General features: G+C 34.7%; 3 protein-coding genes and 1 long non-coding RNA gene across 4 annotated transcripts in view; 2 read left to right on the top strand and 2 right to left on the bottom strand.

Moving 5' to 3' along the window:
- The window catches only part of LOC123897847 (cyanidin 3-O-galactoside 2''-O-xylosyltransferase FGGT1-like), a 46,540-nt gene extending 38,179 nt beyond the window's left edge, over positions 1-8,361 (bottom strand). Inside the window, exon 1 of the mRNA XM_045948636.1 lies at positions 6,869-8,361. Within this exon, the coding sequence (XP_045804592.1) occupies positions 6,948-8,324 (1,377 nt within the window). The 5' untranslated portion in view covers positions 8,325-8,361 and the 3' untranslated portion in view covers positions 6,869-6,947. The remainder of the gene's footprint in view (positions 1-6,868) is intronic.
- A 4,070-nt stretch (positions 8,362-12,431) lies between these two features.
- Positions 12,432-13,128, top strand: LOC123898601. Its single transcript, XR_006805355.1, has 2 exons — positions 12,432-12,674; positions 12,781-13,128. It is a non-coding gene; the product is annotated as an uncharacterized LOC123898601 (long non-coding RNA).
- A 981-nt stretch (positions 13,129-14,109) lies between these two features.
- On the top strand, positions 14,110-16,092 carry LOC123899016 (cyanidin 3-O-galactoside 2''-O-xylosyltransferase FGGT1-like). Its single transcript, XM_045950073.1, has one exon. The coding sequence runs from the start codon at positions 14,388-14,390 to the stop codon at positions 15,903-15,905; it is 1,518 nt and encodes a 505-aa protein (XP_045806029.1). The 5' UTR covers positions 14,110-14,387; the 3' UTR covers positions 15,906-16,092.
- Positions 16,093-16,898: 806 nt separating this feature from the next.
- On the bottom strand, positions 16,899-21,628 carry LOC123893750 (homeobox-leucine zipper protein MERISTEM L1-like). The gene is made up of 7 exons (XM_045943551.1): positions 21,230-21,628; positions 20,684-20,785; positions 19,295-19,495; positions 18,884-19,055; positions 17,818-18,095; positions 17,610-17,705; positions 16,899-17,380 (listed from the first exon to the last, which is right to left on the bottom strand). Exons 1-7 carry the CDS (start codon positions 21,626-21,628, stop codon positions 16,964-16,966), a joined length of 1,665 nt encoding a protein of 554 aa, XP_045799507.1. The 3' UTR covers positions 16,899-16,963.
- Positions 21,629-22,556: the final 928 nt, after the last annotated feature.

Genomic DNA, 22,556 nt, shown 5'->3' with positions numbered 1-22,556 from the left:
CATTATATGCATTATACAATGGGGTAGATAAACACATCTTCAAACTAATCAAAAAATGTGTCTCAGCAAAGGAAGCTTGGAAGATTCTTGAAACTGTTCATGAAGGTACTCCTCAGGTAAAAATGTCTAAATTACAGATTCTTACTACTCAGTTTGAAAATTTACGTATGAAGGAGGAGGAAACAATTCAAGATTTTCATATGACTATTCTAGACTATGATAATCAATTTGATGCTTTGGGGGAGAAAATTCCCGAAGAAAAGTTAGTAAGAAAAATGCTTAGATCACTTCCAAAGAAATTTGATATGAAAGTCACAGCTATGGAAGAAGCCAAAAACATATCTAAGATGAAGCTGGATGAACTGGTTGGATCACTCCAAACTTATGAAAGTGTTGCAAATGGAAGAAGTGAAAAGAAAAATAAGAGCATTGCCTTCTCATCTAAAAATAATGAAGAAGAACTGGAGGATGAAGAAGAATCTAATGAGAGTATCTCTGAGGCCATGGTGTTATTGGGAAAACAATTCAACAAAGTTCTGAAACGAATGGATAAGAGACCCAGATCAAATTTCAAAAACAATGCTCCAAGCACTATGCGCAGCAATGAGAGTCAAGGAAAACCAAAGGGTGATGAAAAATCAAACTTAAACAGAAACATTCGATGTCACGAATGTGAAGGTTTTGGTCACATCAGACCTGAGTGCCCAACATATCAGAAGAGAGCAAAGAAAGGACTAACTGTCAGTTGGTCTGAGGATGATGACTCAGAAGATGATACAGCATCTGTAACTGCTAAACATATCTCAGTCTTAACAGGTATTGTTACATCTGATACAGAATCTGATGATGGAGAGGTAACCTATGAAGAGCTTGCTGCATCCTACAAGGAACTTTGTCTTAAAAGTGAAGAAATCTGCAGGGTTATTGAGAAACAAAAGGTAACCATCAATGAGTTAAAAGCAGAAAAATCTGAGAATATCTCAAAAATAGAGGAACTTCAAAAGAAGGTAAATTTTCTATCCTCTGATCTTGAGATCTGCAGGGTTATTGAGAAACAAAAGGTAACCATCAATGAGTTAAAAGCAGAAAAGTTTGAGAATACCTCAAAGATGGAGGAACTTCAAAAGAAGGTAAACTATCTATCCTCTGATCTTGAAGAAGCTAAAGAAGTCATTGAAAAATTAAATACTGACATTTGGCGGCTGAGAAAATTCTCTGACATGTTGTATAAAGATGATGAGCATCTTGACAAACTTCATAAGGCTGATGGACAACTGGAGGAAATCTTAGAGAAAAATGTTCGAAAGCCTAGAAATATTGGGCTTAGCTATGAAAATGTCAACAAATTCAAAAATTACAGTCCTAACCTCATGTACATGGAGCCTAAAGAAACTCAAAAGCAAAGGATGCCTTATCAGAAGCCGCAGCATCATCAGCAGCATCCCATGTCAAGAAATAGAAGAAAGCACCATGCTTGGAGATGTCATTACTGTGGTAGAAAAGGGCACATAAGGCCTTACTGCTACAAGCTATATGGGTACCCTAACAGACGTCCTCAGCACAAACCTGTTTCCACAACTGCTCCTACTCAACAAGAATGGAAACCTAAAGGAGAAAATGAGAAGAAAAGTGATACAACTCAACCTGAAGAAGAGATTACTGCTCTGATTGCTCACACATCACTTAGAGCTTCATCAAGGGAAGACTGGTATTTCGATAGTGGCTGTTCAAGACACATGACCGGAATAAGTAAATTTCTTGTTGGAATAAAGTCTTATTCAGCTAGCTTTGTTACCTTTGGTGATGGTGCAAAAGGAAAAATTGTTGGGATAGGGGAGCTCAGAAGTAATAGCTTGCCTAAACTAAACAATGTACTGTTAGTAAGAGGATTGACTGCAAATTTGATAAGTATTAGTCAACTATGCGACCAAGGAATGAAAGTAAACTTCACCAAATCTGAATGTCTGGTTACAAATAACAAAGGTGAGATTTTGATGAAAGGTGTCAGATCAAAAGACAACTGCTATCTATGGGTTCCCCAAGAAGAAGCAAATATGTCAACATGCTTAATCACTAAAGAAGATGAAGTAAAACTATGGCACCAAAAGCTTGGTCATCTTAATCTAAGAAGCATGAAGAAAGCAATATCTAAAGAAGCCATCAGAGGACTGCCAAATCTCAAAATTGAAGAAGGTAGCATATGTGGAGATTGTCAGATTGGAAAGCAAACCAAGATGCCACATCCAAAGCTGCAGCATCTTACCACTACCAGAGTTCTTGAACTTCTACACATGGACTTGATGGGTCCTATGCAAACTGAAAGCTTGGGAGGAAAAAGGTACGCATATGTTGTTGTTGATGACTTTTCTAGATACACCTGGATAAATTTTATTGGAAAGAAATCAGAGACCTTTGACGTATTCAAAGATCTATGTATTCTACTTCAAAGAGAGAAAAACAATGTTGTGTTAAGGATCAGAAGTGATCATGGAAAGGAGTTTGAAAACTCTAGATTCTCTGACTTTTGTGCCTCTGAAGGCATCATCCATGAATTTTCATCTCTCATTACACCACAACAAAATGGTGTAGTAGAAAGAAAGAATAGAATTATACAAGAGTTTGCAAGAGTAATGTTACATGTAAAGAAACTCTCTCATGGTTTTTGGGCAGAAGCTATGAACACTGCTTGTCATATTCATAATCGTGTCACCTTGAGATTTGGAACTACATCTACTCTGTATGAATTGTGGAAAGGTAGAAAATCTACTGTTAAGTACTTTCATGTGTTTGGAAGTAAATGTTATATCTTGTCTGATAGAGAACCAAGAACTAAAATGGATCCTAAAAGTGATGAAGGCATATTCTTGGGATACTCAACAAATAGCAGAGCCTACAGAGTATATAACTACAGAACCAAAACCATGTTGAAATCTATAAATGTAGTAATAGATGATATTTCAAGTGAAGTTGTGAAAGATGATACAGAAGATGCTACAGCATCTATCCCAGGTAGTATAGATTCTGAAACTATTGACGAATTCAAGAATGATACAGAGATTACTACACCTGAACCAATCTTTGCTACTTTAAAGAAAGGGTCATCCATTCGTACTCAAAAGAATCATCCTACAGATCTGATTATTGGTAATCCTAATCATGGAATTACTACTAGAAGGACACTTGACTTAGTTCCTAATGTTTGTTTTGTTTCTAAGTTTGAACCCAAAAATGTGATGGAAGCCCTCACTGATGAGTTTTGGATAAATGCTATGCAAGAAGAGCTAAATCAGTTCAAGAAGAATGAAGTTTGGGACTTAGTTCCTAGACCAGAAAATACTAATGTGATTGGTACCAAGTGGGTGTACAAGAACAAGTCTATGCTAGAGGGGTATTGTGATGTTGATTGGGCAGGTTGTGCAGATGATAGAAAAGGCACCTCAGGAGCTTGTTTCTTTTTAGGCAACAATCTTATATCCTGGTTCAGCAAGAAACAAAACTGTGTATCTTTATCTACAGCTGAAGCTGAGTACATAGCTGCTGGTAGTAGCTGCTCCCAGCTATTATGGATGAAACAAATGTTGCTGGAGTACAATGTGGTACAAGATGCTATGGCATTGTACTGTGACAATCTTAGTGCCATCAATATTTCAAAGAATCCTATCCAACATAGCAGGACGAAGCATATTGATATTAGGCACCATTTCATCAGAGATCTTGTTGAAGAAGGTATTATAACTCTTGAGCATATTGCCACTGAAGAACAACTGGCTGCTATTTTTACTAAGGCTCTAGATGCGGTCCAATTTGAAAAATTGCGAGGCAAACTTGGGATTTGCCTATCTGAAGAGTTATAGCAATTATTGCAAGTGTGGCGTGCAGTTTTCTCTTCAACTTATTTAGTAATGCACGCTGTTATGGGTAATGTTGAAACATCTGAAGATTTGGTAAGAATTGTGTGTTTGTTGATGATAAGGATGTTTCTTGTGGTGAGAAAGTATGTGTCAGAGAAAGTTATGTGGTGTTCCCCCCTGCTGTGTTTAACATTTGTTGGTAATGATATTAGCGCTCCAACTGAGGTCAAAGATGACTTTGTGTTGGAACATGTCAAGAAGAGTGTTCCTGAGAAAGATGCTGCACATGATGCTACAACATCTGCAGCACGGGAAAATTTGGATAACATCTTGATACCCGAGTCTCCAGATGATGTTATTGTTCCTGACAAAGAAAAGGGTTCTGAAGCAACTACTACTGATAATGTTTTTGTTCATGATATCTATGTGATCCCTTATGTTGATGATAGTGGTAAAACTATGTTTGTTCCTTTGAATGTTGATGAATCTGCTGAGAAAGATTCAAATGTTATTTATGTGGACAATCTCAACCTTACTGAGAGGACTCCTGCTTCTAGTACTAGGAGGTTAAAGAAGGCTTGATGTGGAAAGGAATTTAAGTGAAGATTTTTTACAATGCTAAAAGCTTGTTGATTTGATTAAAGCAGAAAACTGCAACCGGCTTCAACTACTCATTCCAATACTGTGGCTACAGGTTTGGCTCGGTTTATAAATGTTGTAGGGACCAGATCACCTCTTGACCTTGGTTTCCATATTCTTGATGAAATTGTTCTACATGACTGTTTGAGGGTACACATGCTGCAGACTGTGCTGCATCATCTGTCAACCAGTCAAACTGATGTTTTGCCTAGGAAGCAAATGACTGTTGACCTCAAGGTGTTTTTTTTCAATGTCAATCCTGGTGTTCTTAATGACATTGAAGGTGGTGATACTGAGGTAGAGGAGGAGGACTCTGACTCAAGTCCTTCTATGTGACCTACTTATGCTTTATTTGCATGTCCTTATGGATTTTAATTTGTTGGGCTACGCCCTGATGCTCTCTGGATTGTAACATGCACAATCCATGTCTTTTGGCTCCGACACTCCAGGTTCTCTTTGCCATGATGGTCTGTAATATGCACTTTATGAGTTCCTATGCTCTGATTCTCTCTGCACTCTATGTTTCTCTATGATCTGATAACTCTGTGGAAGTTCTGCTCCTACTGTGTGATACTGACTTTATTTGTCAGAATTTATGGCTAAAAAGGGGGAGTAATATCTGTTGTGCATGATGTGATGAAGAATGCTATAGCATCTAGTATAGCATGTTGTTTTATGATGCATATGTTGAGGGGGAGTGAAGTCCATGCATGTTTTGAGGAAGAGTGAATTTACGCATGTATTGAGGGGGAGTAGAATTTATCTTTCTACTACTTATGATATGCATGTCTGAAGTATTCATATAGGAATTTATTTTTCCTATTCTCTGTGGCATTGCTTAAATATTACGGAGTTTATTTCTCCTATCTTGAATCCACTATGTGAGAGTTTATTTCTCTCTGTCTGTACTTTGAGGCTAAGATGTGTTATGTTCCGCTGTTGCATGCCTCTGATGCTTACGTGCTAGCTATCTATTCATCTGATGAATTCTTTTACTTTCTTTCCTAGTTGTGTGCGTATGTTGACTCGAAGGAAAGTTTAAAATAGCTTAGCATCGTTCTACTTTCTTTCCTAGTTGTGTGCTTATGTTGACTCGAAGGGAAGTTTAGACTGTATCTCTCTATGCACTGGCCTAAGGTTGTTTTAGCCAAAATTTGCCAAAGGGGGAGATTGTTGGTGTTTTGATTGGCTACATTTTGCAAAAGCCAACCAGCCAGATGCTGGACTGAGATGCTGTAGCATCCTCGTACAGCATCCTGATGCTCTGTTTTAAGTGCAGAATTTTTTCTGTCAATCTCGTTCAAGATTTGCTTCAAATATTAATTCCAGCACGTGTGTATATGCAAGACGAGACTTACTGCACAAGAATTGTCCAAGTCGGCCTAAGGAAAGTTATTAAAAACAAAAATATAATTATATTATATTTTTGTTCGTTTTTTTTGTTTGGTACAACACAAAACATATTTTCAATTTTAATCTAGGTTTGGCCGCAGCTGTTGCAAGGGTTTTTGTCTGCAACCCTAGCTTGCCCATCAAGACATTGAAGACTATAAATATGTGAAGCCTCAAGCTATTTTTTTCATGTATTTTCTAAACCGTGTATTACTAAAGCGTGAGTTTTTTTTTAAGGTTTAGTGTGTCCTTTTTGTGAGCCTTTCTTGTGTCAATCTGATGCAAGTTTAGGACTGTGTTTGTGTTGTTTATTGTAAGCTGCTCCTAAGCTTTTAAGCACGGAGTTAGTATGTGTGATTCACTCATAAGCTTTTAAGCAAGAGTGTGGTCTAGTTTTTAGGAGAGTGTCTCCATCCTGATTATTATTATTGACAGCAACATGGTACGTGTTGTTAGAGGGAATTTGGGACGGGGTCTCATTATCTAAGAGGTTCTTAGGTAGGATTGCACGGGTAGTGTCTAGGCGATAAGTCAAGTACCGGGTGTTGGTCGAGGGCTTTGAACTAGAGCTATTATAGTGGATTCATTCCTGGATTGGTATCCCCCAGAGTAGGTGACGTTGCACTGAACTGGGTTAACAATTTCCTGTCTTATTTATTGTTCTGCAATTTATTTATTTATTTACTGTGTTCTGCGACTGTCTTGCTGCAACGTGTGCTATAGCATCTTGTGCAGCATTGTGTTCACTGCGTGCCAGATTACATTTTGGATTGGTGTGGCATTCGGTACTTTGGTCTATTTGGAGAGCGAGAAATAATAAGGTTTTCAATTGTATAGAGATGGACCCTTTTGAAATTTTAGAGATTGAATGGAATTGGGAGGCTGGTATTTGTGTAAACAGATGACAGTTTATTAGGCCTAGTTGTTGTTCAGTGGTGGTGCATTGGCTCTTTATGGAGCTAGCTCACTTCTTCTGTTTATATTAAATCACAGAAGTTCATAATAAGTTCACAAAAGTATAAAAAAAAAAAGCCACAATACAATTACATGGAATGACTCAGAAATTTATATCAAATCTTGAAGCTTTTCACAGAAACTATCAACACAAGAGGATTCTAAATGCTCACTCAACAAAAACTTCCTTAATTCATCATGATTTTTTCGAACTTCTCTTCCAACCTCATTCTCATCATCCATCACAATTCTCACAGCTTTGCACACACTTTCTTTTGTAAACAATCCATCTTCATCACCTTTCTCAACTTCCACACCAACTTTCAACTTTTCACTCATCATTCTTGCATTCATAATATGATCAACACCTACACGCGGCAACAAAACCAACTGACACATGTTAACAAGTGCCTCAGTTACCGAAGCAGCTCCACAGTGTGTTATGAAGCATCCAACAGAAGGGTGTTCTAAAATCAACTGTTGTTGAATCCAACTTCCATAAACAATCCCTTTTCCTTTAACTCTTTCACTGAATCCTTCAGGTAAAGCTTCTTCAATAGAATCAAAACCATTAGGTGGCTTAAGTGCTGCAAGAAATGGAAAACCTGTTAATTCAAGACCAAGTAACAACTCTTCAAACTGGTTTTGTTCTAATGGACCTTCACTTCCATAAGCAATAAAAACCACAGAACCATGCTTGAATCCATTAAGCCATGAAACCCATTTTTCATCTAAACTAGCTTTTGATGATTCAGGTAAAAGAGGACCTGAAAGCAGAGAAGGTTTTCCATAAACACTTCCAAGATAATCAGCATAAGGTCCATCAATTTCTCTACAACCTTTGTAACCAATTGCATCTGCTAAACTTGTCCCTATATGTAAACGATCGTATAAATATACGCCACTTCCGAACACAAGTTTCCTTGTTGAAGAAAGAAACTGAAGTTCATGTTGATGAAGTTTAATATATGAATCAGGGTACCCTGAAGGTGGTTTTTGGAGATCATCAACAGTTAAACCTTTTCCATGGCTTTGTCTAGGTCCATTCCATGAGTAAGATATTGCAAATGGACTAGATATCCAATATTGAAGACTTTTGATACCAAGTTTTTGTGTCAAATTTGGTAGCCAATATTGAAAATCAAAGAAAACTATTTGAGGTTTTAGTTCCTTAAGAAGAAGTTCAATTTGTTTCTCAGTTTGATCCATGGCAGTAGCTATAAGAGGGACTAAAGAAAAGGGTACATCTGAAGATGTTTCAGCATCATGAGGAAGACCATCAACATGAGGAACATTGATAGGGACAAAGGTGATGAGGTTTGGATTAAGGTTGAGATGTTGCAACTTGGTTTGTGTTTTCTTGGGGATGAAGAATGATATTTTGTGACCTCTTTTTGCTAATTTGTTGGAGAAATGAAGATATGGTGTTAGGTGTCCCATAGCAAACCATGGAAACATTGCTATATGCAAAGGAGGAGGAGTATCCATGATGGTTGATGCTAAATGGAGTAAACTAGGAATGAATATATATATATATATATATATGAAAGTTAACCAAGTTCTTTCTTGTTCTTTTATCTTGTAACTGCGCTATTAGTAATTAGTTGTTCCATTAGGGTCTGTTTCGTTTGAAGTAGATGGAGGCGAGGAGAGGTGAGGGGGGTAATCTTGACCAAAAAAAATTTCTTTTTATTAAATCATTTTTTTTTTTAAAAAAAAAAACGTTTTTTATTCTTAAAAAAAATAATAAATTAAGGAAATATTCTTTGAATTTAAAATATTCAACGTTTTTTTTATAAAAAAATATTTAATTCTGTCAACAAAAATGATTTAATAAACAAAAAATATTTTTCGGTGAAGATTACCCCCTCACCTCCCCTGCAGGAGAGGATCCTCTCCATTGGAAAGTGGATCCCGTAAAATCCTAGCCACATGTTTTTTTTGTTGCAAGTTCACTATGGTTTAAAAAAAGGAATGGAAGGTCAAGATCTAGACATTAATCCCTCCAATGAAAATCATACTGGAGAGATCCATTCCCCCTCTCTTCCATCTACTTCGAATTAAATGGATGTTTACTCAGCAGTTGGCATTCAAAATTTCTGAAAAACGTGGCTAAACAATACTTTATTAAAAATGCTTTTGAATTTTTAGCTATTGTATAGAACAAAGCTTTAAGTATGTTTTTAATAAGACAATTTGTGTTTTGTTAAGGATGCTTTTGAATTAATTATATGGTGACATAATTCGGTAGATCCCAGGTATTAATCAGTAGGAATAAAATAACTAGAAAATCTTTGAGTGGAGGATTTGTTTGATTAACAAATTTGATTATTAGGACTCATTTCATTGTCTTCTATAATATGTCGCTTTTTTCTTTTCACCAAATGATAAAAAAAATGATACAATAATCTCCAAAGGCAATATAATGCAATATTTCAGAACTTTTGCATATGCCAATTGGTGAGAAGAGGAGGCAAGCAGTAGTTAAGTGGCCCCTAATTTTGTAACTTTCCTCGTCTTTCTTCAATGAAACTGGATTGGGTGCAGTCAGCATCTATGATTGTACATACATGTACATATAGTTAGTGAGATCAAGACCGTTCGATCGAAATCAGACGATGTATATTTAAATAAGACTTTTATATTTTAACGACATTTACATCTGAACCTTTGAATTTTAATCAAACCACTGTGATACACTAACCGCATCAAGGACGACTGCACTAAATCCATGATGGAGAGTCAATCAACCTACAAAACCATGAAATAGGCTATTTGAAAAAAAAATTAATAAATGTTCTAAACATATTAAGGAATCAACTATATTAAGGAATAAAATGTGTTTATATTAAAACCCCATGAAGTTTTGATGATAACAAAAGTATTAAATGTAAAATTGGTAGTACTCAAATTTAGTGTGCAGATCTATAAGTCAAAATTTTATGTACACTCTGATCACATCTTATTAAGAAGAGAATATTTCATGTCCTGAAATTACAAGCTCTGAAAATACAAGCTTTGAAGAAATGAAATTCTCAAGACTCTGAAGAAATGTGAAGTTCTGAAGAGTATACAAGTTCTGAAGAGTTACAATATTTGAAGACATTCAGAACCTCTTAAAGACCTCAGAAGCTGAAGACTTCCAGAAGTTCTGAAGAAGCCAGAATCTGAAGTGTTGATAAGTCTGCTATTCAAATATGATTCTCTGCTTTGCAAATGATTGAAGAACATTCTTTATATGATGAGAGCTCATGATTGAGGAATAATCAAATAGTACATCATCTTTATCCTTAACCTTATCAACAAATGAAGCGTATAGTACTATTGTACTATCTTTACCCTAAATGGTAGAGCGTATTTTAAAAGGACAAGTTTGTGGAATTGAATTACCTCTTATGGTTAAGAAATTCAATTTTACACCTCAAGGATGGCATATCACAGCTATCTATCTAGAACGTCTCTATTTTCTTTGGCTATAAATAGAGAACTTCATCAAGAGATTTGGCTGCTACAACACACAACACTCTAAGCTATATACTATGAACACAAATTCTGAAAGCTCTTAATTTTTTATACACACTTTATTCTGTTAAGTGTTATTGAGTCTTAGAAAAGCTTAGAAATTTGTATAGCACCTCTGATTGTTAAGTGTTAATCTTATTCTTATTTATTTTGTGTAAGATTTGGAGAAGTCTCTTGTTAGTTGTAACTTGAACATTAGAAGTCTCTTGTTGTGTGCTTGAGCATTTGTGTAATCTTTTGTGATTTTTGTTAACTCCCTTGGAAGTGCAAGGGGACTGAAAGTTTTAGTTTTTCAAAACACAATTCAAAACCCCCCCCCCCCCCCCCCCCCCTTATTGTGTTTTTCACACCTTCACTCTGAAGGGAAGGCAACTCCCCCCCCCCCCCCCCCCCCCCCCCCCCCCCCCCGACAGCATAGGAAGATGAAACTTCCTCTGCAAGGCATTGAGGTTATTCTTTATGCATATTTCCTTTATTGTACGTTTAATATGCATATGAGTAGTTAAAATATCTTTAGGTTAGGTCGAGTAGATGAACTCCTCTATGAATTTTTGATACTATGTAATTTGATTTTTATAAGTTTATATTAATTACTATTCAATTCCTATAGGTGGTTGAAAGCGACGAATAGTACTTTAGCTTTAAACTGTCATAGCTGGTGGTCTAGCCCTATGCCTTATTTGGGCCTTGTATAGTTTTTTATGGTTCTTGTATTTTGACTTTCATGTAACCTTACTTAGTCTCCCTTGGCACGTCTTGTGCTGAGGAGATTTCTTTTTTTTGATATATATATATATATATATATATATATATATATATATATATATATATATATATATATATATATATATATATCATTTTTGCTTGTTCAAAAAAATAAAATAATTACTATTCAATTTTTTATCTCTTATTATCTTGTTATAATGCTTTATTCGTAATACCGCCCATATTATTGGATGCACTAATAGGATTAGGTGATATCGTTACACCACTTTAATCTCGAACTAAAAAGATAATATAACTAGTAAGAACTAGGAACGATAGTACAAGCTAGTACCCGATATTAGGGGTTATAAGGATTTAAGGGCTCGTCTGGATTAGCTTATTTTTGAGCTTATGCAATTTTTATGTATTATTATACGTTTATCAAGGCTGTTTATGATAAAATAGCTTATAAAAATACAATTTTCACTAGTGTGAACTTATAAAATAGCATAAAACCTAATTTATATTGCATAAGATGTTTGCATAAGCTCAAAAATAAAGCTCATCCAAACGAGCCCTAAATTTTGCATGTTTACAGCTATTCAATTAAGGTAAGGCTAACGTGAGAACATGGTAAGGTTAATACGTGACAACATGAGTTCTCTTATCTTGACTTAGTAATAGCGTCTTTAATTGCAATAGGGTAAGGGATGCGATAGCAGAACTTACAACTTAGAAATTAATCCGCCAAATAATAAAAAGAATAGCAAGGCAATATAAAATCAAGTTACCAAGTAGGGGTAGAGGAGGAATTCAAAAGCACTTAACCTATTCTTCTAATTTGTCTTCCATAATCTTTACATTATCTGATTCTATCTCAAAACGATTTTCAAAAACCAAAACGAAAGCAAACTACATAAGTTTCCTAAACAAAACTAATTGTTTTGGCACGATCCCTATGAAGACGAACTCATTTTAAGAATTTATTACTCGACGACAGACTGATGCACTTGTCAGATTATAGTCATATACTGATGTAGCCTTGTAGTAGGCTTTATATAAAAATATAATTAGGTCAGTAAAGACCTAGACTATTCTTTTATGTTGTCAATGTTGGTTAAAAACTTATACAATATGTTAGACACATGTGCTTAACTTATGTTGTCATGCCGGTTAAAAAATTATTTGTACAAATAGCTTTTCATGGTCCAACAATTGTTTTAGTTTTACCGTTTACCCCTTCTATCATCAAAGGTTAAAAATTTAATTAAAAATTAATGAATTCTAATGATTCGCAAGATTCTTAAGTTACCCATATACTTTTTGTGCTAAAGGGGCAAACACAAAACATTAATCTACTTTTTTTTTTTGAAGCAACACATTAATCTACTTAAGAGGCATTTAATAATGTCTGCAATTATAAAAGTATTTTTACAATATCTGAACCATTATAAATATTTAGTTTCTTTAGTATAACATAAGCATTATACACTATAAAGTGATAAAAACATATTCTTTGTTAAAGAGATAAAAATATGGCTAAAATTATCAACTTTGTTTATGTCATGCTTTTATTTATTTCCCTATTACTTGGTACAAAAACCGTTGATGGTAAGTCATTTTTCATCATTTTAATGTTTCTTTCTTTACTTTGTATTTCATCCACAATATTGTATCAATTTCAGTAATATTATTTTATTATCATATTTCTTTACAGCAAGTTTCCAGAGATGTGAAACTGATGATGATTGTCCAAAAACTGATACACCCGATATTCCTGATAAGTATCTGTGTTACAAGAAAAGATGTTATCTTATTAAAGGTGGGACACTAGAAAATTAGTACCAAATTGATGATGATTGTAAAATCAAATGTGATTCAGGGAAAAATAAGTTGATATACTAATAAAATAAATCTATGCAATCTAAAATAAATTTGGTTTGCACCCAATAAATGTATTTCTTTAATATTTCGTTTTATAATTTTATGGACCTTGCAATTATGACTTTGTATTCTACAATGTTGGCAATGAAATAAATTATGGTACTATACAATATTATTATGAGATTATCTTTTCTCTTTTCAGTTTAGATGTATATCTTTTCTGAAAATCGTGGCTAAACAATACTTTATTAAAAATGCTTTTGAATTTTTAGCTATTGTATAGAACAATGCTTTGAGAAAATCTTTGAGTGGAGGATTTGTTTGATTAACAAATTTGATTATTAGGACTCATTTCATTGTCTTCTACAATATGCAGCTTTTTTCTTTTCACCAAAAAAATTATACAATAATCTCCAAAGGCGATATAATACAATTTTCAGAACTTTTGCATTCCAATTGGTGAGAATAAGAGGCAAGTAATAGCTAAGTGGCCACGTAATTTTTTTTACTTCTCCTTTTTGTCCACAAAACTAAACATACCATTAAGGTGGATAAATGAGTGATCGGGATTCGAATCCTAACATCTACATATATAATGTAATGTTCCAGCCAACTGAGCTAAGCTCACGAGACTTTTATTTTTTTACAATTGGTTTTAAGACACTTGTTAATTATACGCACGGTCCATTAAAATAATTAAATATTAATTAAACATATTTGTTACGTCATATCATACTTGCAAGTTAGTTTAACCGCTAATTTTACCAAATACTTTTAATTTAATCAGCTACTTTATTTGCAATAAGCTAAAAATTAGCATATTGATTATTCGCTATAAATGTATCCGCTATTTTTTTTTATGAAACAGAGCCTATATTTGTTTCTTTTTCTTTTTCATTTTTTCTCTTTTGCTTTTAACACCACAAAAAATACCAAAAGACAACAATCCTACTTTCTAGAGAGATATATTTATTACCTCACAATTCTCGCTAGTTCCTAATCATAAGAACAAAATTTGATTCCTTAAAATATTATCCTTTTTGTGTGAGTGAAAAAGGTTTAAAGAAAGAGACGTAACACATTTTGGAGTATTAATCTCAGTCTTTTTCATTTGTAGACCATCATATCTACAACATTTTCAATACACCAAAATTTTCAAATGAAAGGACATTATTAATTTTCTTTAATCTCTTAGTTCATATGGGAAAAGGTTATGGGAATATAATTGTTTATTCTATGAATTAAACTCCATTTTCCGATTTGTTCCTTAAATAAACTCGTTAACCACTTGAGTTTAATCACTTGATTAGTTTTATTATCTTCTTTTTCTTTTTTCACCAACAGTATTGGGCCCACTGAACCACCTTATCTGGTTCGGAGGTTAGTTCTGACATCAAGTTGTTCCAGCTCTTTCCGATCACAGTTGCGGAGGATCGAACTATGTTCCTCCCTACCAAATCCAATGTCAATCACCACCGAAGCAACAAAAAAATCGAATTTAGTTTTATTACCTTCAGCTTATATGCATATATGTGTCCTTATAGTTCATTACATTCAGTAGCAGCAACAATGGATGCTCCTTCTCCTTTGCACATAGCAATGTTTCCATGGTTTGCTATGGGACACTTAACCCCTTATCTTCAGCTATCCAACAAATTAGCAATAAGAGGCCACAAAATCTCATTCTTTATCCCTAAAAACACACTCAAAAAGTTGCAACATCTCAACCTTCATCCAAATCTTATCACCTTTGTCCCTATCACAGTTCCTCATGTTAATGGCCTTCCTCATAATGCTGAAACAACTTCAGATGTACCCTTTTCTCTATTCCCTCTTATAGCTACTGCCATGGATCAAACAGAGAAACAAGTTGAAATTCTTCTAAGGGAACTAAACCCAAAAATAGTTTTCTTTGATTTTCAATATTGGCTACCAAATTTGACTAAAAAACTTGGCATCAAAAGTCTTCAATACTTGATATGGAATCCAATATCATCAGCTTATCTTGGAAATATACCAAGAAATAGTCAAGGAAAAGATTTAACTGAATTTGATCTCATGAAACCACCTGCAGGTTTTCCTGATTCATGCATCAAGTTTCATTCACACGAACTTCGATTCCTAGCTTCGACAAGGAAGCTAGAATTCGGAAGTGGTGTTTTATTATATGATCGTGCTGACATAGGCACGAGGCTTTCAGATGCAGTTGCTTTCAAAGGTTGCAGAGAAATTGATGGTTTATATGCTGATTATCTTGAAACTGTTTTTGGTAAACCTGTTCTGCTTTCAGGTCCTCTCTTACCTGAGCCTACAAAAATTACTTTGGAGGAAAAATGGGTTTCATGGCTTAAAGGATTCAAAGATGGTTCTGTGATTTTTTGTACATATGGAAGTGAAGGTCCATTAGAAAAAAATCAGTTTGAAGAGTTGTTACTTGGCCTTGAATTAACAGGTTTTCCATTTCTTGCAGCACTTAAGCCACCTAATGGATTCGAGTCTATTGAAGAAGCATTACCTGAAGGATTCAATGAAAGAGTTAAAGGAAAAGGGATTGTTTATGGAAGTTGGATTCAACAACAGGTGATTTTAGAACACCCTTCTGTTGGATGTTTCATAACACACTGTGGTGCTGCTTCTATAACTGAAGGACTCATTAACACGTGTCAGTTGGTCTTGTTGCCGCGTATAGGTTCTGATCATATCATAAATGCAAGAATGATGAGTAGAAATTTGAAGGTTGGTGTGGAAGTTGAGAAAGGTGATGAAGATGGATTGTTTACAAAAGAAAGTGTGTGTAAAGCTGTGAAGATTGTGATGGATGAGGAGAATGAAGTTGGAAGAGAAGTGAGAACAAATCATGAGAAAATTAGGAAATTTTTATTAAGCAGTAATTTAGAATCTTCATGTGTTGATAGTTTCTGTCAAAAACTTTATGATTTTCTCTTTAAGTTACAATGAATGATAATGAATCTTGCTAGTAAAGTTTTGCTTTGCGCTCACTATGGTTCATGTGCTTTACAGCTTTGATTTTGTGTATGTGTAGTAGTGGGCAGGGAAAGGTGGAAATGTATCAGAAGAAGGGATTTTGTCTTAATTGTAAGCTGTTAAATTAAATATATGCAAGATTTGCTATATTGTTGTCGCATTTCAATCTGATCACTGATCATATACAAAATAATTGCAAGACATTGAGCTCAAAAGTGTTTAATGAATTTCCAATAGAACAAGGAGAACCCGAGTTAGATTCCTGGTGGGAACAATTATTGACCAGGATTTACTTACCTCACGGCCGAACTCTGGATTACCAGAATCTTCTTTCCTGGGAACCAGAAGGTTTAATACCAAAATAATAAGTGCAATTTGCAAACACCTTATATTGTGACAGAAATTGTTGGTACAGTTTGTGCAAATTGATGCAGGTTTTATGCATTTTAATAATAAAAATGTGAGATGCTACTGTAACATAAAATGTTGCATGCGTTTGTGTTTTGTCTTCTTGTTATTGAATTGAAGTTGTGACTTGTGACTATGCTTTTGTAAATTAAATCCCTCTGCCACTTGTTAGGTCACGAGGTGAGCCGGCATTTTGAACCATTAACTCTAATACTACTGTTAAATTCAGGGGACCATTCACTTTTGATTAAGAGCAAATATACGTAGAGTTGAACATTACATTTTAACCTAAAGTCCTAAAGACTGGACATGATATTAAAACCAAAATGGGCCTAACACTTATAGTCCAACGGACCAAGTCAAGTTTATTATCCAACATGATTTACAAAAAATGAATTTCCACCTCTTATCCATGGAGCTCTCCAAACCGGAATACTTTCGCCCCTACGAACTCTCCATCTTGCATCCAATTTAACGACAACCTGTGAAGCATAGATGCTACGCCATACATAACTTGGGTTATGGCTCAAGCAGCCCCCCATGATATATAACCCTTAGTGAAATATTTAGCTTTGAATACATGCATTAAAAAAATGAGTCACAACACAATGTATATATAGTATCTACATACTAAAGTTTTTGTTTGTCGAGCCATTTTTCAATTCATCTTGCGCCCAATTGTTGTGTCGAGTATGATACGTCAAAGCATCCTTTATAGCAGTAACAGTGTCTGTAAGGATCCCATAAATTGTTTGAACTGATTCAGGAGGAATAGCTCCATCATTGGTGATGGCTTTATCAAGTAGATGAAATGAAATAGTTAGAAGACTTTCATTGCCATTGCTTTGATCACCATTTCTGTGTAACCCTCCTGGAATAATTGCAAATCCTGATGGATATGCAATTACCTTATCTGGATTTGATCCTTTTGCAAGATAAGCCAGTGCTGATTCGTCTAGTGGCGCGTAAATCACGTAGGAAGCTGATGAGTCTGCATAACTCTCTTGCAGGTAAAATATTTCTGTCTTGTCCTTAGAATTCTATGGATGAAAAACCAAAGAAGCAAAGCTTAGATTGTACCGTAAAAGTTTAATAGGTAAACCGTTGTGCAGTTGTCAGCAGATCAGAGTTGTGTGTCAGACGGCGCAAATTTTAATGCAGTTTTAAATTTTTAAAATATAAGAATTCTGACTTTGAAATTTGAACTGTCTGATCTTTGATCACGACTCTGATGTCGCTGACTGTATGGTAAATAAGAATTAAGCTTACACTTGCTCGCAGCAAAGAAACACGAGTCTCTGGATGTTTGCTGGTCACCAAGCAGGCAAATTCTTGAATAAAAAGTGTTTTTGAAAGTATATCCCACTATAATTATTCAATATAACAAAGAATGTAAATATTAGTGGTTTTCTGAAACAAATGTGAAATACTAGTGTTATGGTATTTTGATCGAAAAATATAGAAATTTTGAGCATACCTCGTTTCTGGATTTCTCATGACGAAGGAAGTTGAATAATCGATTTGGAGAGACACGAAACCAAATAGTAGTACTAAAAACCACTGATGTTCCAAGAGGATTATTTGTACCACCATTCCTATTATTATCAATCATAACTCTAACATCCATTGAATTATGAGAAGGAACCAATCTCATCCATGGATTGCTAGTTGTAGCACTAAGATTAGCACAAAATTTTCTCATCATTCTATCTGCCAACTTCAAGAAACTTGTCCTTCCAGTTTGAGGTATAATAACTGTTTGTATCAAAAGAAACAATATAAATAATGGAAGCACTTAACATGCTTTATTATGATAAACAAATTTTTTACCAAAGTAAATAATAATTGACTATTTATTTAGTAAAATAAAAAATAGTCATTAACTAATCAAAATGTTGATTAAATTAGTCCTTCCAGTAGTCGTCTCTGCTCTCGCCATGCTAGTGATGTGTCATATTGAGTGATGCGCCGCAACGACGTATTGGCAATGAGATCCACGAATGCAAATCACAATTTCTTTTAAAAAGGAAGAGGATCTCAATTCCATGAGGTTAGTGCAAAAGTAATGCAAGGGCTCATGGTTTCAAATTGCGGTCCACAACCGCAATATTGTTGTTGCAGTGGCATCGCAATTCAATCACTTGTACAGACAGAGGAATTTGCTGAAGACAATCAAGAGATGAAAAAATTGTAACACAGTCACAGGCTACGCAGCAAGAAGTTGCAGAAATTGTGATTGGTGATTTTTCACAATCGCTGACATTTACGTGTCAGTGTCCGACAACAATACATGTGACATTTAACTATGTCATTTTCTCAATTCTCTAATTATTTTTGGTGTCAAGTGTCAGTGTCATGTCTGGTGCTCGTGTTAGTGCTTCATAGGTTACAGACGAGTCGTTTGAAAGAATTTGAGTTCAAATCATAACTGAAATAATCTATAGTTAAACTTTACTTATCTCTCCGTCGAACTCTGAATAACCATAATCCTTTACCTAGAGAAAAAGTTTAAAACTAACAAGTAGTAGAATTTTTGTGTGTACCTCCAGCATCTGCAGCAAGAGTTGTAGCCGTCAGTACATCTGACCACTCAAAGTGCCGGACAATAGAAGCAATCCAGCGTGCGGCACCAAAAGCCAAACCAGAGGTAACTAATGGCTTGAAAAGATCATTCAATTGACTATGATCTGCTTCCACATGCTCCACCCATATAACCTAAATGAGTTAGAAGTTAGAACATCAAACCAAGGTATTATCATTTAGATTCTCTGCGATCAGCAATTCACGCAGTTAACATATCAGTCGTCATTGGACATAGATCGGAGATTTCATCTAATCACAATTCAACGACCATTGTTATGTTGACTACCTGAATGTGTGGATTGCTGATTGCAGGCAATCCAAAGGCTACTGTTTGCTAGCAAGAATAAAAGATTTTATCGCGATAATAAAACCTGGGTGCCTCCTTTATCCGCTGGCAAAATGACACAGCCTGAAGGTCTTTTTCGAAGATTGCTTGTTGCACAAGGAAAGAAGTCTTCCAACGATACATCAACAACAGCCCATCTGTTATAAGGGAATTTCTTGCAGTACCTTGCAAAACAACACTCCCTAGTAGGTATAACAGGACTAGGTAAATGAAATTCTGCAGTCATCTACAATAAACAAAAGGATATATATATTATAAAGTTAAAGTAGATATATTAACATTATGTTAATTTTGAAATTTTTATGTAAAGTTGAATGCTTTTTGAAAAGCCAAACAAATGTACAAGAGATCCTAATTTGGCAGTACATGCAGAGGACAAGACAAATAAATTAAAGCAAGAATTTTTCACATCAGAAACCCAACACAACACAATGTTTCAAGAGCAAAAAGCCAAAAAATGAACTCGACATTTTTTTTATGAAAGATAGAGATTAAAAACTATGAACTCAAAATAACCAAAAGTTTTATCGGAACTAAACTTGAAAGATACGTAATTTTTTTTTTTTTTTGACACAGAAAGATACGTAATTTAATAGGACCAAAAACTTTGGTTTTTTCTACTATGATATATGTACGAAGTTATAACCATAGCTGTTTAGTGGTGACTAATGTCCTTCGAGGAAACTGTGCGACACACTAGGTGAATTCTTCCCTCCCAACTAAAAATGTATTTTTTTGTTGGCATTAGCCCTCTGGTTCCTAAGGGAATTAGGGCCCTCCAGTAATCCAGAGTTCGGCCGCGAGGTGAGGAAAGCCTAGCCAAGAATTGTTACCACCAGACATCGAACTCGGATTCCCCCGAATGATCCATCCTATAGGGCGCTCATTAATTAACCACTTGAACCAAATGTCTTGGTTGTTTACGTAAGAGTCGAAAATCGAATGTATAACAACTTACTTAAGGGACCCAAATTTCCTGACCACTTATACCAATCTATTGTTGGTGGACTATAGACATAATTAACTCTTGATTATATGCTTTAAGAATCTTCAAACACAATATATCATGATGTGATTGCAGATCCGCAAACACTTCCACCTTTCTCACGGAATTAAATTTAAAGTATAATAAAGATCTCCCAAATATTATGCAACCCAAATCATTAAAATCAAAAAATCAATGGATGAAAATCTCATTGATCGCAAATAGCAATGCATTAATTCATGGAATCAAACTACTATCATATAATCTCTTGATGATATTTAATTCCCTATATGTAATGTAAACATTTACTGCAACTAATTGTTTTCCCTATATAATAATTACATCACCTATTATGAACGAAACAATATTTTCTTTATTAAAAAGAGTGTATACTTAAAGGAAAATTAATACCATAAGTACTTAACTTACCACATGCAATTTTCCATCATAGGTTCCTTCCACTCCATCTGAAAAGCTTCCTAGAACCGTTGCTCTTGAGACAATGTTGTGAAATGTCATCGACCATTGATTCTATAGAGAGATTTTAATCATTATGGTTAATTATTCAAGTTACACTCAAGATTTTTTTTGGATATTTTAGATTTATAAAAATTAAAAAAAATAAAATAGTTCATGAATGTATGTGATCTGAACAATGACTTCAACTTATTTAATGTCTTCACAACCCCAACGCAGTTGCGATTGAAGTTGCATAAAAAATATTTGCACATAAAATGCGCCGCCGCATGTGTTATTTTAAACCTAGATTGCAACCACGGTGCAGCTGCAATTGTGCCGCCGCATGTGTTATTTTAAACCTAGATTGCAACCACAGTGCAGCTACAATTGTGGTTGCTTCGAAAACATTTGACAATGATTCACACCACCGCCTGCATGTGTGATTTTAAACCTAGATTACACTGCAAAAAAAAAGTAAAAAAAAGTATAAACAAAGTGACCGATCGAAAACCCTACCACATCCATAAGTAATTCAGCAACACTAACTGGACTGGTGCTAATCAGTTCCATATCGCGTGTAGCTTCGATCTGCAAACCTTGTCCGGAACATTGATTTGTCGAAATTGGATTCATGTTTCGGCACGAATCAAAACTAGGTAAAGCTTGCAGCTCTCCAACCTCAGCCAACCTAATGATATCCATTAACGTTGAATCAACCCGACCAAATGCTTTCAAATATTCGGCATCATCAAGAATTTCGTATCTATCTTTATGTTTATGCCATATAGGTTCTCCAGCAGCAATCCCTAGCCTGCACAATTCTTCCATAGCTGAATTTGCACGATCAATGATTTTAGTCTTGATTGGCTCACCAAATATTGAGACTCCAAGAAGAAGGTCACTTGCTCGTGGCATGTTGAGTGAAGCCATGGAGAAGGAGTTTTTGCACAAAGTTTTGAATTTCTAACCCTAAAATACCCTAGAGTTTTGTTGGTATCAATAAACCAAAAAAATTAAATATTAAACTTTCACAAACTCCGATGCTCTGGGTTCAAAAATCATCCACTTTATTTTAACCTATATATATACCATTGAAAATTAAGTTCTATCTCTCATAGAAACATATTTTTGTTAGGTTTTACTTACCTTCTTACTCTGACTAATCTTCTTAATGTGTAGAGATCTGGTTAATATAATATTTACTGTTATAAAAAAAAAAAAAAAACTCAGAACATATTGAACTCTAGATTAGTGGACCCTTCCTGATAGTTAATACCAAAAAAAAATATTACAAATGTTAATATACCAAAAAAAAAATTAAATGTCAAATCTTTACTAATTCTACGGAAGCATTCGTCGAGCCATCTATACACAACTTTTGTTATGGGTAGCAAAGAAATCTCCTTTTATTTATAACAAACTTTTTCCCTTCCAATTCTTCTTTTTAATCAGGGTGTTAATTGGTTATTGCAAAAAAATTTCCTTTTTTTTAAATAATCAAATAATATAATTTAATCATAAATTTAAAGCAAATAAAAATAAAAATCAAATAAGAAATCAAGGATTTGATCTGGTGGTAAAAAGACAACTCTTGAATATGAAGATCCTATATTCAGTGTTTTGAAAGGAAGGTAAATGTGTAATGGGAACGGATCCTCTCCGGTGTGTTTTCCAACGGAGAGTGTCCAGTTGTAATCACAACCATCTAATTCTGTGGGACTTATTAAAACGGTAAAATATCAATGGTTAAGATTCCACCGCAGACACTTTACACTGCGGAGGATCTCATTCCGTCAGTAATACATTTATAAGGATACATGGCCTCAGTATAATACTATATCTA

This window comes from Trifolium pratense, linkage group LG7 (assembly GCF_020283565.1).
Source record: "Trifolium pratense cultivar HEN17-A07 linkage group LG7, ARS_RC_1.1, whole genome shotgun sequence".
Lineage (NCBI taxonomy): Eukaryota > Viridiplantae > Streptophyta > Magnoliopsida > Fabales > Fabaceae > Trifolium > Trifolium pratense.
This window is presented reverse-complemented; position numbering and strand designations above follow the sequence as displayed.

Coding starts and splice junctions, on each gene's coding strand:
- LOC123899016 (XM_045950073.1), top strand. CDS start 14,388: ATGTTCCTCCCTACCAAATCCAATGTCAATCACCACCGAAGCAACAAA.
- LOC123893750 (XM_045943551.1), bottom strand. CDS start 21,628: ATGCCACGAGCAAGTGACCTTCTTCTTGGAGTCTCAATATTTGGTGAG. Junction 18,096..18,883: donor TCTTGCTGCAGATGCTGGAG/GTACACACAAAA, acceptor TGATACAAACAG/TTATTATACCTCAAACTGGA. Junction 17,706..17,817: donor ATGAGAAATCCAGAAACGAG/GTATGCTCAAAA, acceptor GAATAATTATAG/TGGGATATACTTTCAAAAAC.